Below are 18526 nucleotides of genomic sequence, written 5' to 3'. Positions count from 1 at the left end.
AACACCCGAGGGACGGCAGTTACATGATTTAGTGTGGACAGAGCTGGACTTGAGAGCTGGCGAGGGTACCAGATATTGTGTTAAATATAAATGCCAACCCACACAACTGGCTCGTCCCTTGCTCGCTTCTGTCCGTTGTTGTGCTTTTGTTGACAGGGAAGTTCGAAAGCGGTGATATTAAACTGAAGTGTACGTCAATGAGTGCATTCATTGATGAAATGTTTGCTTTAGATGAACCAATATTGAAGAGCAGTTACGTATATAAGGAATTATTCCAGAGGGGCCGATACACTGGTTGGTTTGGGAGGTATAAGATACCCTGCAAAGCAGGGACTAAACAATCTTCCCCCAGAAAATTGTCGATTACTGTTTGTATTTCATAATTGGGGGGAGGGGGTGGCTTGGGCTTTATAAGCCCCTCTCCGTGTATACGCCCATGTTGGTTTGAGAGAATCATTGTAGTATATACGTTTTATACAGTTATATACATTCTCTGCATCAAGTAATTTTAAATGCCAGATGTTAACGAAAAAATAGTTTTCTTTTTAAATACATTGATAACTGTAGTAAAGTGTAAGAAAATTATCGTAACTACATTAGGTATTTCTCGGTAAGGTTATTGATCATTACCCCTTATTGTTCTAGGATAAAAATTAACATTTGTCCTTCTTCAAGTGGTAATTTGGATTCGTTTAGAATATTAGAACTAAAACATCTGCTGAAACAAAGGAAGTACAAAGAAGACGTATACGAGTGATCAATTGGTGGGGTGAATAGGACGTTTTTCATTCATACCAAACTAGAAAACCAAAAAGTCTTTCGCACAATTTAACCAATAGTTGTACTTACTTCTTTATTTTAAGTTTATCTTTGACGATGGAAGGGTTGTGAAGGAAACAGGATTTTCCGGACCTTTGCCATCAGCTAGTGAAACACAAAAATCAGTAACACCACGTTTCGAGATCTTTAATCTGATCTCTTCTTCAGGTAAATAACTAATCTAAGACATAAGTACAAACTAGGTTAAAATAAACAAATCATACCAGAGCGTTGTGACACGCCTAAGTCAGGAATCACAACCACCATGTTGTGTGTCAACTTCACTAACTCTAAAACATGTACTTAATACAAAACTAAACACAACACTAATTATGAAAACAGAACTACAGAATACAGGTCACAATGCGTCTGCATTCGTTGACCAACCACCTACGAGTGACCAGAGGCCAAAGAGTCTAGTTGTACTTAGACTATTCTGTATTTAGGATCGTATGCGCCATTTTATTAATCATTCCAGGAGTAAGCATGAATGGCAATTCAAAGTGTCAGCATTTACCGTATAATCAGTGATAGTTGAAGAGTTAATAAACAGCTCATTGACATGCTTCTACCAGATTAGGCCTAGTTGTACTCGTGGTTATTCATTATAGGGTTTTTGAACTCAACGATGAGATTGTGGGAGCAATGAAATTGAAATGTGATTAAAAATTGTCACTCATCGATGAACAAGCGACTCGTTGAAACTATTTGAAACCCCAATCAAACAAATCGAATCTCTGTCACTACTTGTTTACTTACCAAGAGTTTATTGATGGTGGGGGGGGAGGGGGGAGGGAGGTATTAAAGACAAATATCGAGCTGTTCTTTACAGGGCGACCGCCTCGTGTAAACACAGGTCTGTATACAACGTCTGGCACCGAGGTTGTTTGTAAACCGAGGTCGGCGACCTCACTATCGACGTTTGGTCAGTCTTGACCTCGAGTTTTGGGTGTGTGATACGATAGCGATAGGCAATCTGGGAGGATGCGTCCTTACGTCAAAATTGCAATGATCAAAAGTGCCTTGATTTCTCCTAGGGGATAAAGATAATCACCGAGACATCCACGGTGACATTCATCTCCTCAAGTAAAGGAGAGAATACGAAAATTCGGAAAAAACACGTAAATATTGGAATTTTAATTTTTTTACTTTTACTTAACTGTTAGGGCCTAGTATTCTTTTGTAAACATGCAACTTATGCACATATGATTTTTATGTTTCTAAAGTTGAATTGGAGCTGCACTTATGTTTTATTTATAGCGTTTTTGAAAACTGTCATTCACATAGTATATGTAGCTTCAAAATTCAAAACAAAACTTTTATTTCATTGTTAATTACAAAATTTGAAATTTAATTCTTTTAAGCAATACGATGCTGTTGGTTGTATTTGTAACATATTAATTTTGTACTATAAAAATATAAATGTCTAATGAATATTGAAGTATGCAGCTTTAAATTTCCACGCATTTTTACTATTATTATTTTGCGTTATATTATTGTTGGACTATACCTTAAATGTTTTATCATACATTACATTTAATTATATTCCGGTGAAATTAACACCTTTTTCAAGTAATAATATTTAAAAAAATAAAAGACTTCTTAACATCAAAGTACAAAACTTATAATGATGATAAATAATTTGATTTTCATTTGATAACAGCAGATGACGGTCAATAATTACATCTTTCATTGAGGCTATATGGTTGTCTTGATTTTAAAATTAGTTGGTGAGTCATTTTAGTGGTAGGTAATTTTGTGTGTTTTTTTAATTACTACCTACAACAATAATAGATAATAATAATGACAGCAATAGTTTTCTTCATCGTCGTAGTTTACTTGTCTTATTGTTATCAATTTGTAACAGTTTTTAACATTTTCTTTATGCCCCATAATAGTGTTTAACAAATGATTTTTAAATCATTATGTTTTATGTCAAAACGATTGCCAGTCATTCTTAGCCTCAATTAATTTGAAGCTTGCTCTATGTATTTTTTTGGTAAATCTTACATGAAAGATGATAAATAACATTTTTGAAGTAGAACCCATCTTTTGAATTGTACGATAACTCTTCTGTAAACATTTGTTTTGAATTGACGAGCTGTTGAATAATTTTTTAGATACCACCGAGGTTTGTTGCAGGGTTTACATTTGTGGTCTTATTTGAATTGTGATCGAATTTATAATTTTGGGCCGCTCTATTATATATTAAGATTATTTATATATACAAAGAATTGTTGAATAAATTTATTTAATTGGAAAAATTCTGTGTCTTTCTTGCATTCCCCTCTCGTACTCAAGCTTTTCGGAATGATTTTGTTTACGCGGGCAGGTTACAACTGGTGTAGTCTAAATGTTGCTCCTGGTTTGATTATAAAAAAAAATTCATATGAATTTAGTATCTACACGTAGAAAGAATTTGCAAAAAGAGGATTTTATTTTATAAACATATATTTATATAACATGATGTTTGTCGCTACATTTATTATAATCAAATAAAATATAACTTCAAGCACAAACGGTTAAATTATATTAAGAGTAAATTTATGTTTCATATAACGATTTAACAATTTTTCATACAATATATAGAAAGTAGTTCTAACTTTCTACCCAGTTTATTCTATTTCGACAATGTATAACATAATAGTAAATATTTAACTAAACATACATTGTATGTGAGTTTTATAAATTTTGCGAATTTTCAACGTAAAAAAAATTACCATTCACAATATTTTCGTGAGATGGAATATGTGACTAAATATAAGAAACTATTTTACTGTACGGGAATTTCCTATTGTAACCCTTGTACACTGTTATTCTAGCCTTAATTAACCTACAGTGTATAACATTCTGGTTTCATAATCACGGGTATAACATAGTTTACTCTTGTAAGGTTTTGAAGCTCCAAAGTATTAGGATAGAATGTTGTTTTGTACACAACCATCACAAAGATTGGACAGTTCTGACGTAATGAATAGAGATTTCTGGACGTGAGCCATAACGATGGTAAACATCATACCAGTACACATCGCTTTATTTTTGCTAAATATAACCGGAACTGTAATAACCACAAGGATTACCTCGGCCAGATTCTTAAAATCGGGTAAAATACTCCCTACTCACTTACTTATCTCTCTATTGATACATCTAATTATAAAAGAAATCTTTGTTATTTGACAAAGAATGAGTGTTTATTGTGTGTGCTACATTTTTTTGCAATTATGATAATGAAATATTTTGTTGTTTTTACTTAGTGAGAATTCTGCTCCTGGTTAGTTTCAATTTCCAAATGTCACAATTTGTACTGATTGAGATTGAATGCAAAATACTGAAGGTCAATGTTTATTTATGGTTACCTATTTCAGATCGACATGAATGTAAACGGTTGTGTTCACGTTTTTATATTGTGAGCAATGATGAAATTAAATCCTTTCTTTAAATTCTGTTTGTATCACATATTTTTGTAGTTAAAGATAATTATTATGAGATTTTAATTTTATATTCTAAGTATAAAGTTACGAACCTTTAAACTCCCATGAAATGTTATCAAAACCTTTTATCAGTAACATTAATCGTATTGCTGTATGTTTGTAACGCTGGTGGTCTTGCCAACAACTTGGAAAACTACAAAAAATATAACATGTTATCACGATATATGATTAAAAAAAATTGAAAATGTGATAATGTTCTCTAACGTTTTTGTTTAGAAAATAAACATATTTTCTAGTAATGTACGAATATGGGACTGTTTACTAAGCTTCGACCTTGCGGGCGCCCCTGAGTCATACAAATTTAGAGCTGCACATGAGGAGGGGGGCCGTTTTGCATGCATTAGGGAATCTACGTACAATATGGGTTCAGTAAAATTGTATTAAGTTTTAACACTTAATTAATATTTGAGTCATTTTATCTCTAACTGAATAAAAAATAAATAAAAAATTACAATATAAAATGTACTCGTGTAAATAGATTATAGGAAAGATAAAAAAGTTTGATCCAAACAGACATTACACTGTGGCAGGCAGTCAGCGATCGCGGCTTCACTAATTCGTTATTTGTTGCTATTGTTCATAAATTTACCATTGCATACTCTCATGTACATGAAACGTACTCACATGTTCACAAAACATACTCAAATGTTCATAAAACATACCCACATGTTCATAAAACATACCCACATGTTCATAAAACATACTCACATGTTCATAAAACATATGTACCTACTCAAATATTCATAAAACATACATATCTTTAAAAAAATGCCAGTATTGTTTTCAGATTAGTGTTTACAATGTTACTTAAATCTAGAGTGGTGTGAGGAACTCGAATTTGTGCTTCTACTGTATTACGTCTGTTGCTATTCTTCATAAATTAATATACCATTGCATACTCTCATGTTTATGAAACGTACCCACATGTTCATGAAACGTACCCACATGTTCATGAAACGTACCCACATGTTCATGAAACATACTCACATGTTCATAAAACGTACTCAAATGTTCATAAAACACACTCAAATGTTCATAAAACATATGTTCCTACTCAAATATTCATAAAACATACATGTCTTAAAAAAATGCCAGTATTGTTTTCAGATTAGTGTTTACAATGTTACTTAAATCTAGAGTGGTGTGAGGAACTCGAATTTGTGCTTCTACTGTATTACGTCTGTTGCTATTGTTCATAAATATACCGTTGCATACTCTCATGTTCATGAAACGTACTCACATATTCATGAAACGTACTCACATGTTCACAAAACATACTCAAATGTTCATAAAACATACTCACATGTTCATAAAACATACTCACATGTTCATAAAACATACTCAAATATTCATAAAACATACATATCTTAAAAAAATGCCAGTGTTGTTTTCAGATTAGTGTTTACAATGTTACTTAAATCTAGAGTGGTGTGAGGAACTCGGATCTGTGCTTCTACTGTATTACGTCTATGGAATGTGTACTAGATTAAGAAATTTTTACTCTTTAATGCGGCATCTAGTGAGGAATGAAATTTGTTGCTTGCTTACAAATTCGAACCACGAACCCCTCGCTTTGTAGTCACTGACGCTAACCAGCCGGCCACCCGGACACTCTCTCTGGTACTGTTTTGTGCTCTTAGCGAACTCTGCGCTGGCAAGGATCAGGAGTTGTGGCGGAAGGAAACATTTACGGCCAGATGGAGGCGCTATTACAGGTTAATGAAGCACCGGGATGGTCCAGTAAATTGGCGCTAAGTAAATATTAGCCGCGGGGCTACGGGAACGATCTCTAGGAGAAAGTGAGAAACACTACCCGTGATGTTCTCACGATACACTGTGCCCCGTAACTCATCTCAGCCCGGTATCGTTTACGGTAATGCTGCTATCGTGTAACTAGAGCGAGCGTTTTAATGGCTTCTCCGATTTAGTTAACTTGCAGTTGTATTGTGCAAGAGTTATGTGTTCCTGCAGACAGTTAATACAAAGTGAACAACAGCAGATTAACTCTATGCTTAAAGTTTGTTATTGACGATGAAAGTTTTGATGAATAAAAGGATCTCGGACATTTTCCATCGTTATATGTTACAATAGGTTAACCGTAAAATAGGTTAAAGTTCCATATAGCAGATTAACCATGAAGGAATAGAGTAGATATCTGATTAATTTTATAACATAAAATTGCGTTCTGGGTTTTTGCGTTCTGAAGACGAATTCATATTCAATGGCTCGCATTTTTTGTTTGTTATTATTTAAAATAAAAGCTATTTATGCTATAAGGATTACAGATTACAAAGACTAAAGTTAGGCCTAATTAGTTTGAATGTTACTTGTTATGCTGAATAAGCATGTAATTTGTGAAAAAAACCTGATGCATAGAAATTTGTAAAAATTTCGATACATTATTTATTTTTATATACTTCTCTTAAAGAAACACTCAGAACATTATTAAAATAGTATCATTTGGTAAAGTATTTTTTAATTATGTTTGATTTTTTATATAATTGAATGTTTTCTCGTTTGTCATAGAATAGGACGCCAGTGTCTAATTTTAATTTAGTGTACAGTATTTCATACCTTCTATTAACAAGAAAAAAGATTATGAAAATTGCTTGAAAATAAGTAAGAAACATTTTTCTCAATGATCTGCAAAATGGGCTGGAAGTCTCTGAGGATCTCTTATGGAATATTGCCAGGATTTTTTGTATATCTTGGCCGTGATTGAGTGGGAAGTGGGGTCTTCAGGAGGCAGGATGGTTTACGACGTTTTTTCGGACTTTATAAAAGTAATATGAATATAATTAATATTAACGTTATTTGAGCTGGGATTTCAGTCAATTATTAGATTATTTATCGCGTTGTCGTTATAGAAAAAAATAAACATTTTTATAGTAGATGCGAAGTGTTTAGGAACTTCAATCACTTTTTATTATGCTTTTACTTGTTTTTATGTTTTTTTTTAGAACGCAGAATGTAAGAAAATTTAATTTTAGAAACGCACAGCAGTAGATTTCAAGTCCAGTAAGGACATAATTGCGCAGTAATTTTGAAACTTGAAGTAAGCGAAACGAACACTAAGCAACACAAGCAGACTCGCCCACAAAGATTGTCTAAAGAAAAACAGATCGGAGAAATTGTCTTGGAGCGTTGGATTTCGCAACAACATGATCTGACGTCACCGCGCCCACGGGTATTGTCTAGGCCGGGATGTGCCAAAACCGCGGTTACGGCCTACTACTACAGGCCCTGGGTGCTAATGTTGCCAGGGACAGTCTGCCTTCTCTTTGATGTCACCGGCTTTGTCGGCGTGAGTCAACAAAGTTCGGAAACGGTTGTGGAAACTTACTCATTGAAGGATTTGTCACTATAATTGCAATTTTGTGAAGTTTTACGATTGATATCGTTAATGTGGAGTAAATCTTGATTAGATTTACTTCCCAAACAGCATACACTTTTTACCGAGCCGCTTCCTTTAAGGGAAGTCGGATGGTTGTTGGAGTAAAAATTCAACTTTTAGTTTGTTATTTGTTTGTTCCATACACCTTTAGCTTTAAAATAATAACAAGCTTATTAAATTCTTATGAGTAGTTTTTATTTTAAAGGCATACAAGCAAAGCGTTTCACCAAATGTGTTATAAGGTTAGTTCAGTAAGCACCATACCCCGTCTTTTATCTTTAAATGCGATTCCTGAAAAATAGTTTTTAACACTTAGAACGTTTTTCTCAGTAACTAGAAAAGACTACTGCTAAAGAAAATTGTTCCTTAATTGCTCTTTAAAACGAACTAAGCAATTTTAATGTACTTTGTACATAACATTTTACGTAGCTTTAAATATTTTTTTAAATTTTACATTTACATTAATAAAATCTAAATGTAAATGTTAATGTTTACACACAGTAAAAATTAGTTTTTTTAATAAAATATTGTCATTTTTTATTTCGGTATTTTGGTCTTGAGTTTATTTTGTTACTATTTAAATAAGAAACATAAATCTAAAAATGTTCGGTATCTTATAAAGTTCCTGAGAAGATGTTCCTAAAGTTGCACAATTTAGATTAGGTGAGATAGTATCATCCAATTTCCCTTAGGGTACCATCTTAGGGTTAGGTAAACACTGTATTCAGGTTGTAATTTCTAATTTTTATAATGCGAAAAAAATTAATAAAACAATTATTGTACGGGTAACATAACTTGAAAAAATTTCACACTTTTTCATGTTTATGTTTTTTAAGCCCTAGCATTGTTTAATCAGAGTTTATCGAAAAATGCTAAAGAAACAACGATATATTAATAGGTAAAAAAGTAATTAATTATATTATATTTATCTGCTCATTTTATCAGAATATAATAAAAATGCAAAGTAGTATCAAAAAGATCCCGTATGCTTGTGCTTGTGAATTTTACAGTCTTCTACTAAACCTCCACGTTTTTGATAGATACAACTTTATATAAGTTTTATAATCTTTAGCAATAGTTACTATAAGATTGTCCAGGTTTCCTCGTCCACACTTCTCTTGCTCTTGTCTCTACAAGACCTGTTGTATAACTTGATCAGTAAAGATATCTAAAAAGTAAAAACAGTAAAGAATGTCTTATTTTACCAGGAGAAGGTAGGGCTAAGAAGCCCCCTGTAAACACTTAATCTGGGGACCATTGGCTGAAAGGTATCTTCCGAACCACCCCCAGCCGGTCAGGTAGGCTCCTTGCAAGGGCAGGATCGATCAGCGGTCGCCTATCCAAGCAGCATATATGCTCAACGTTGCTTGATTCGGCTTTTCGCGACAATCGCCTTATACACTACACTGCGCCACTACAATGTCTAGGCTTTTTCTAGAGTGTGGACTACATTATCAATTATGGGAAGATCAACAGAATTACTGCAATGGTCGTACTGCAGTATACTGCCATCCATGGGTTGAACATAGCTCTAAAACCTTTCAATGTTTTAAACTTTTGACAATTTCATTATTTATGATTTGAAATCACAACGTGTTTTCAGGGTTATAAAATGTCTGTAACTCTGATGTAAGTTCATTTTCACTTAAATTTACACAATACTACTACCAAATTCTTTGTAGATTCCTTCTCTAGTCCTAAAGATTTACATCTGCATAACCATAGATGGTCAAAAGGATTGTACTACAAGCTTTGTTTGGTTGCTTAATTTTTTTTGTTAAAAGAAGCAATATGCTTGGAGTGTATTTTTTGTATTCTTCCACTTAATAGCTTGTTTTGGTTCCCTACTGTTTTTATTTATATTTCTTTTGTGGCCATCGTTGTACCATTAGATCCATTACAACGATATATTACTTCTAGTGTACGTCACTGCTTGTATTAATTAACTCAATGGCATTTTCTACGACAAAATGGATCATCATGGGTTTTTTTGTTGCAGGGAGGACAACAATAGGATCGAGCCCAGGAGCGGACATAGCGGTGCAAGGGACGGGGGTGGAGCCCGTGCACTGCCACATAGACAACCACGGGGGGCTCGTGACCCTGGTGCCCGTCAGTGACATGACCTCCGTGGATAATATGAGGGTCAACCACCCCACGAGGTTGACGCAGGGTAAGCAAACCTTTGCATTTCTGGTTGAAATCTTTCCTTTGGTGTTGTTAATGATGCGTGGATATTGACTGGAGTAGTATCAGGGACACAGTACGCGGTTGGGACTGTTTTGGAAATAGCGGTAAACTGACTCGAATTTTATCCTGAATCCCAAAACAGGATAGACTTTACCTATACGACTTAACCTTTACAATATAAAATCACCATAGAGAAAGCAGTTTAGGACCATCCGATCGAGATCACATAGAAGATTAAAAGTTATGCAAGGCTCAAAGTGACTTTAGAGCCAGCTGCAGAGAAACGACGTTTGGGGGGGGGATAGGGGGTAGGGTATATATTAAAAATAATCAACCCTCAAATTTTGGTAATCTACTAACAATATTGAACTGCTTTTAATTTTAATTTGTGTTTGGTAATGTATGGATTTGTTGTAATAATACAGCCTAACAATCTATACAATACAATACAATATATATCATATATATATATATATACAATATATGTAATACAATAATATATCTAATGCAATCATATACAATATATATAATCTATACAATTCTTACAGTGTTGATCATGCATGTATACTACAAACTTAATATACCCTCACTCGAAATAAAATTCGGAACAAGATAATGACAAGGAGTCTAGTAGCTAGATTACACCTAGAAATTTTCAATTGACGGCTTTGCCACCAAGTTTTAGTTGGGAAAAAAGCCAAAAACTATGTATTAATCCTAAAAATCCTGATCACCTTGAGCATCTGTCTACGCCTTATCTCCAGATTCACTATTGGCAAATATACACAGTCAATTTTCTCCGCATTGAAAATTGTTCCCCTAAAGTCCTTTTTGCTAACCAGCACCAACAAATTATTCGACTTCCTCTGACGAGGTTCTCACGGTCTCGGACAGTTCGGTTCACATGACAGGATTTCGCTTCATTTTGTGGTCGCGCAATTACTGCGACGTCCCTCAAAATCCCGTTATCTTTAAATGTACGAGATTAATATAAAACTTTCGTGGATCACTCGATTATGTCTTCAATTCACGAAATAAATGTCCCACAGGTAGGAGGAGTAATGCTTCTTCACATGTCGCGACACCCGTTTCATTGTGGGGACAACATACATATTTAAATACGCTCGGAATAAAATTTTGTTCTGCGATATTTTTTTCGAAAAATGGTTGTCAGTATGCATGGGATGCAAATTGTACCCCTTCTCACAAAATTGTTTATTGTTTCAACAGTTTGATCTTGTGTGGCAAATTTGTTTTTTGTTGCAATTTATTTATTATATTTGAAGATAATGTATCACTTTCTCCTCTTTACAGGACCTAAAATGCACGTTGAACTAGTAAATGGGTTTCTTAAAAAAAGGCTTCAAAGTTAGATGATTTTGAATAAATAAAAATAAGTACTTCAGAGATACAATTTATTAATTCCAAAGTTCCATAAATGGGGCAAGTTTTACCATAGTTTATTCCAAAGCAAAATTTCTGATCGAAAACAATTCAAAATATAAATATAACTAAACACATTGTTAATATAACTAAATTGAACTCCTTCATTTATTATAATACCATTTCCACGCTAGTGCGTGCTCGGTTTGCCGGCGCAAAATTGAAGGCATTCGTACCCTGTGAAGAATTGATCAACGACGAATGAAATATAAATGAAATGTTTTTTTTTTTCACAGCTCGTCATTAACGTATAAGACTATCAGTGGTTTTGAATTATGAAGCGGCTTTACATTGTTTGAGATGTATTGCTTTAAAAATCATTATGATTGTAATTGACATTTCGTGGTTTTTAGTAAAGATAAGTTAATAAAGAGCTACAGAATACCTTAATACATTAATTCCTTCCTTTATCCACAAAAAAACAACTAAACAGATTACAGGTAAAAATACCCTATTGCAAGTTACTAACTAAAAAAGTATTAAAAAATAACATTTAAATTATTATGCTCATTTTGTTTTTTTCCTCAATAGTATTTCAAACAGAAGGAAAAGTTATAGAATTATGAAAAGAAAATTTGTAGCGTTTTTGAAACACTGATCTTTTATTGCATGTATTTTTTTTATTAAAAAAAAATCATGATAACACATGATTGTTTTATTCAGCCACAAAGCTTATATTGTTAATTTAATCTCTACATTGAAAACACACCATCTAATACTAATAACTTTTTATGCTGTGAGGGCTTTCAATAGCCAGGCTATCTTCATCCGACATATTACAAAAGTTAGTGTTAGCTTTTTGCAGAAATAATAGTAAAAAAACTAGGTGAAATTTAATCTCACTTCAAGAATCAAAATAATAAATATTGTAAAAGAATCTTATCTGTGTATTCCTTTGCATTTACCATCTAATAAAAAATTATATTTTACAAATTATATTATAGCATTACAAAATAATGACAACAAACATTTTATTTTGTGGATTACATAGATACAAAGAAGTCATTACTGTACTTAAAAAATAGTGTTCTTTTTGTTGTACATGTTTATTGTAATTTCTTTATTTGAAGTGTAAGAATGGTATATACACAGTACACTTTTAAGAATTACATACAAACACAAAAGAGGAATTAATTGAAAAAAGAACAAAAAACTGTATGTAAGATCTTCATATCTTTTGGATTTTACCAACAGTACTTCTATCAAGAGGACAATAATATCGAACAACAATTTATATCACTGCAAAAAATTATGGGAAATGAGTACTTTCCACCTGCAGATATTTTGGTACCCTGTCTGAGTTTTAATATTTGCTTGAGTCTTGATTTTATTCTGAATTTTAAATATTTGCAAGCCCTAACCTTTCTCTAAAAATATTCTGAGTTGTTCCTGCTCTTTTCTTTTAGCAGGGGATAACTCCCCTTCTACCTGCCCTCCTACATGCTAACTTGTGAACTTGTGTGAAACACTATACATGTACAGCAAAGTATAACTCCACGGCTAGTGCTAGTGTCTGGCATTGCCTAATTAATGTCAATCTCAAATGTAACTTTGTAATTTAACTTGAATTTAGCTAACTACTGCAAAGAATATGGGTACAAAGATTATACAGTAATAAATTAATATTACAACTAGTGTAGGCCATTGTTGTGGGGTTTCTCCATAAAAAATGTGTCTTTAAGAAGATTATGAATTATTTTTCAAATTCTTTTGAGTGATGAGGTGAAACATTTTTCAATTCCGTTCTAATTTTTTCTGTTGAAAATCCAATTTAATGGGTTTTAAACCTTCCATTGGAGTCAAGGCTTATTTCAAAAGGTTTTCGTATAGTTTATTATAATTTCAGAGGTATGGAATCGTATTAACCTCCAAAGAAATATAAATTTTAATAGTATACTAGAGTCTTGATTAACTGATTCTTGATTAATTGAATTTTCAAACACTATCTTAATGTACTGCTAATGGAGAATTGAGGAATATACATTTTTGCTATAAAAAGGACAATTTTGTATTTTATTGAGGATTAGTTGCATTTTTTTAAAACTAATCACCTACAAAATTAGTTAAGAAGACATTACTGTATTAACAAATTGGTCGTAGTACTTTATTCAAGAGGTGTATTTAACATGTATCCAGTGACGATTGTGGATTGCCCATTAACCGGATTTAGCTGGGCTGAGAGAGGCTGCAAGAAGTGTGACATATTTATCTATAAATAGCAGTACACAAAACTGGAAAATTCAAACCATAATATTAGAATATTTTGTAACATAAAAAAAGTTACATACAATTGTATTACTATATCTTTTTTTAAGCAAAAGTTAGATTTTTTATATATTTATTTAACAGTTTTTTGTACTAACGCTTTTCATTGTACAAGTTTTATTTTAAGTCAGTCTAATGATCTGTCATCACAATTATATTATTTAGGCATAGTTTTAAAATCTAAATAACACAAGGGGAAGAAGGGCAGTGCACAAACTTTTGCCTAGGGCCTCAAAATGTGCAAATTCGGCACTGCATGTATCAGGATTTTATAGCAAGAAATGATTTAACAAATATATTTCCTGTTTATACCTCACCACAAATAATTTGGAAAGTCATTAAATAAGCAAGGCATTGTTGGTGTTGTTAATAACAGTTGTTGTACAGTCAGTTCACAACAGAACGTCTTCTGACAGTAAAGTTAGCTGTGTTAGAGTGTAGAGTGCCACTTGTGTGTAGGCTGCATGCTGTGTGTGGGCCGCTCTAACTACCTGCGCTTTAACCACCCAGCAGAGGCCAGGATGATCAAGAGCGTGCTGCCCAACTCTCGAATCTCTGTCCTTCCGATTGGTTTCTACCCAGGTAAGCTTTAGCTAAGATACTCTGTTCAGATATGATTGCTGTAGCTTTATCACATACAGTTGTGGAAGATCCAGTTTGGAATAGGCCTACCATAAGTCAGAACATAGGTTCGGAAGACAAGTATTTCAGCATCTATTCGTGACCATCCAAAAGTGAATTTTATTACTTTCTTCTAAATTAATAGTACAAATTATAGGATTTGTTGTTATTAAAATCAGTTATTCATTCTTTGGTTGAACGTTTTTATTTTGGAATGCACAGAGTCAATCATGGCCGGTTGGGGAAAAAGTCCTTAAGTTTATGTGTTGTATTTCCAATAATCCTTTTTTTATATTTTCTTTATGTTCTTTAATTCTTGCATTTACTGGTCTTTTTATCTCTCCTACGTATCAGAATCAGAATCTCTTTATTAACATGAACATTGAGAACAGTTATACGTCAGAATATACTTATGATACATGGTAATAATACATGATTGTCATTTATGGTTGATCGAGTTTTAGTCTTCAGTCTGGCTGATCTCTTCGGTGAATTCTTGAACAGTGTAAATAGGATGGTCCAATAACCACGAATCGAGTTTCCTCTTCATTGCCTTTCCAGTCAGTTGTTTGAAGGAAGCTGGGAGCTGATTGTAAAGTTGTGCTCCCATTGTTGAGGGTTTCTTGTCATGAAGGGCAGTTCGATGTCTGACTGGCGGTATCAGAGACGCATTCTGGGTATTGTAGCAATGTGGTCGTGTTACCTTGGGAAGTCCAAGCTTGTCCACATGTAGAATGAGTTCTTGGATATATATCACTGTAACTGTCTTTATTTTTAGTTGGTTGAATGCTTGTCTACAGCTGTCCATGGAATCCAGATTGGCTAGAGATCTCACAGCTGATTTTTGTATTTTCAGCACTCACTTCAGGTTTGCTGCTGAAGTGCTGCCCCTTACAATGACTCCTTACCTCAAATGGGTGTCCATAAGTGCATGGTATGCGATTTCCGCTGTTTCCCAACTGCTTACACTTTTGATTCTTTTTTATTACACAGGTGGCGGTGTTTAGCTTCTTGCAGAGGCTGTCAATATGTGGATTCCAGGTTAGTTTAGCGCCCAAGGTTAGACTCAGAAGCTTGGTTTCCTCTTCATTACTTATGGTCAAGCAATCACAGGAACTTGTCCCCCCATTCCTTCAAAGTTAATCTGCTTCATTTTGGATAGATTTGCGGCTAGATCATTTGAAGATCAGTAGTCATAGGTCATATTTAAAGCTATATAGGCTTTTATGCTGAGGTCTTCGGCGGTTTCACTTACAGTTCGAGGACTTTAGCTGTGCGTGTGACCTTGAGTGTGTGGTGATAGGCGGGAGGGGTGGCGGGGTAGCATTATGCACTGCGTCCCGAAAACATTTCCTGTGACTCATGGGTAAAACCCTCATTCAGGAATCGTATTGGCCCAAATAACTCACCACATTCGCTAAAATCAGTCTGTTTTTGACAGTGCTGATTGTGGTGGAATTAAACAATAAGATAATACCAAATAATAGCAATAATAGGACTTATTCTTTGTTTTTAAGTTGTTATAGTGTTGTTTAAAGTGTTTTTGAAAATAATGTATTTGTCAATACTAATCTGCAAATCGAAATCGTGAGTTTAAAGTCGTTAAAGCGATTGTTGCGCCTTCATCTCAGCGGCTAGCACGTGAACGCAACCCGCCACACAGATAGCGTTTATTTGTTGAAAGGGTAGTATTAGGGCCCTACGAGCACAGCTAAATTCCTTCAACTGTAGGAGCAGGAAGGTTGTATCATCTCCAAACATAACTACCGAGCTGAAGTCTTCTACATAGTCAGGGAAGTCATTGGTCAAGAGTATAAACAAGACAGGGCCTAGCACAGATCCCTGAGGGACTCCCCTAGTTATTGGTTGCGGTTTTGATCTGACTGCGTCACTCCATTAGTACTGTGGTTCAGCTGCACTATTTGGCATCGTCCTGTGAGATAGCTCTCAAACCAGGTTTTAGGAGTGCCTGTTATTCCCAGCCCTTCAAGTTTATCTAGAATTATCTTGTGTCCTATGCAGTCAAATGCTTTGGAGTAATCCAGTAGTAATGCTGTTGTGAACTTTCTGTTGTCAAGATAATCTATAATAGACTCTACAAGATCTATTATCATGACTGTGGTTGTAGACTTTCCTTTGATAAATCCATGTTGGCTGTTGGTTAGAAGGTTTAACTCCATTAGATGGGCCAGAAGTCTTTTTAATACAATCTTTTCCATTATTTTTGAGAAAGTAGGAATAATTGAAATGGGGCGGTGGTTTCTAATTTCGTTTTTGTCCCCCTTCTTTAACTTTGGGTACACTTTAGCTTCTTTAAGAGCAGAGGGAAATATTCCTGTTTGAAGAGACCTCTTGATAATATAGTCAGAGGAGCCAGAACAGCATCCACACAGTGATTTACCAGTTTTCCCGAGATTTCATCAGTACTGTAGGAGGCGTTGATTTTTTAGCTTAGCTATTGTATCTTTAACTTCTTGTTGCTATTGTATCTTTAACTACAGTATAACATGTTCTTGTACTTCCTATTACAAGAACATGTTATACTGTAAACACAGTTTGTTGATGTTGAAATTATCATGTTATTTGTGAAATTACACTATTTGAAAGTCTGTTTTGTGTTTTAAAAACATCATAAAACACAGTTTTAAGGTACCGTACCTGTAATGGTGATTCAAAAGTTAGAGAATTAGTTTTTTCTTTTTGAAAATAGAATAGAGACTGGATTGTGACTCAGCAATTTTTGAATGTTTGGGCTTAACTTATAGTATTTTAAACATTAAAAGACAATATTTACCCTTTGCTGAAAATCCTTCCAAGTTATCTTCATGATGAGCCCTATCATGATTTTCAAAGTCAGTAGATGTTTAATTTTCAGAAAACGCTGGGTTGAATGGAATAAGCAGTAGCAATGCAAAGGTTACGTTTAATGTGTCAAAGTGGAATGTTTTTTCTCTTGTCCCAGTCAATAAAATTATGATAGTTATTTATCCTATAGAAGCTGTATTTATTCATCAGAAGAATGCTTCCAGACAAAGGCATTATGTCAGTGTGGGGTTGAAAGTTGAAGAAGACGGTTGAAGGGATTAACTTAAATTTTTGTTAGGAAAAGCTACTTTGAAACTGCAACAGGATTTTGTGCTCAATCCTCTATCTGTACATTTTCATGATTGATAAAGAAACCTATTGAAAGTAGAGATCGCTTATACATATTTCAGTTCAGTGAGAACTGCAATTACCCAAGGAAGTACATGATGGTCGATCACTATCTTCTCTGTCTTACGCCATTCTCAGTTACATGCTTGTAGGCATTTATATTGTACAAGTATATTTGTATGCTTAGGGACAAAGACGTCATATGAAGTATTTCAATAAAACCCTTTTTTGCGGCTGTTCATTCCTTTTCTTCTAGTAATAACAATAATTATATTATGTTTATGCACCTATAAAAGGTTATGATATTAATTTACCATTACTGTAACACAATTTGCAAAAATTAATGTTACACGAAGGAACAAATTAATATAACATTAATGAATTACCAACATAGATTTAAACATTTCAAATTTAAATGGTTCTAAGCTTGTAGTCGATTGAGATAAATTAATAACTATGTAATATTTGTAGGATAAATAAGTTACTTATTCATTTCATAAATATTATTTAAAAGGTATGACATACAAAAATCAATAAAATATAAATGTAGTCAAATTAATCAAATATAATATATAATATAATAAATGTTGATACATTTTAAAATTATTGTAACTTTAGTAGAAATAAAATTGTTTCTGTTGTAAAAAAATGAGTTCCTGTTTTTATACTATTTAGTTATATTATTTATGTTGTTTGGTAATTTATTTGCTACACAAATTCAATTTCTAAACATGTGCTGAATGATTTTTTCTGATCCGTTTCTTTCCAATCCGTATTTTTAGCTAATTATTTCATTTATATTTTTTAAGTGTAACATAATATCTAATGTAAAATTCACTAGTTGTAGCTATAGTGGTACAAAATTATGCTAAATTAGTATTCTGAAACTCAGCTCACTGTACCTACCTCTTTGTGTAGATGATGGTGGAGGGGGTGGGGGCCTCGTGGAAGGAAAGCCCCCGACGGTGCCCCGCCGATCGTGGGACTCCTGGGAGGGACTCAGCTCTGCTAGCAGCGAAGAGATTGCCAGATACATCTCTCCCAAGGTAGTTAATTAATAATTACAGCATATTTACATATACATTAAATTTATATTACATACATATTCTTGTTGTTTACAATATCTTATTAATAAGATAACCAAGCAAAA

General features: G+C 33.6%; 1 protein-coding gene across 1 annotated transcript in view; it reads left to right on the top strand.

The window, feature by feature from the left end:
• The window catches only part of LOC124364951 (pleckstrin homology-like domain family B member 1), a 184467-nt gene that overhangs the window by 32039 nt on the left and 133902 nt on the right, over positions 1-18526 (top strand). Inside the window, 3 exon segments of the mRNA XM_046820798.1 lie at positions 9704-9877; positions 14062-14184; positions 18295-18422. Of these exon segments, the coding sequence (XP_046676754.1) occupies positions 9704-9877; positions 14062-14184; positions 18295-18422 (425 nt within the window).

Source organism: Homalodisca vitripennis, chromosome 6, assembly GCF_021130785.1.
Source record: "Homalodisca vitripennis isolate AUS2020 chromosome 6, UT_GWSS_2.1, whole genome shotgun sequence".
Taxonomy (NCBI): domain Eukaryota; kingdom Metazoa; phylum Arthropoda; class Insecta; order Hemiptera; family Cicadellidae; genus Homalodisca; species Homalodisca vitripennis.
The sequence above is the reverse complement of the archived record's forward strand: the minus strand, read 5'-3'. Positions and strand labels throughout refer to the sequence as shown.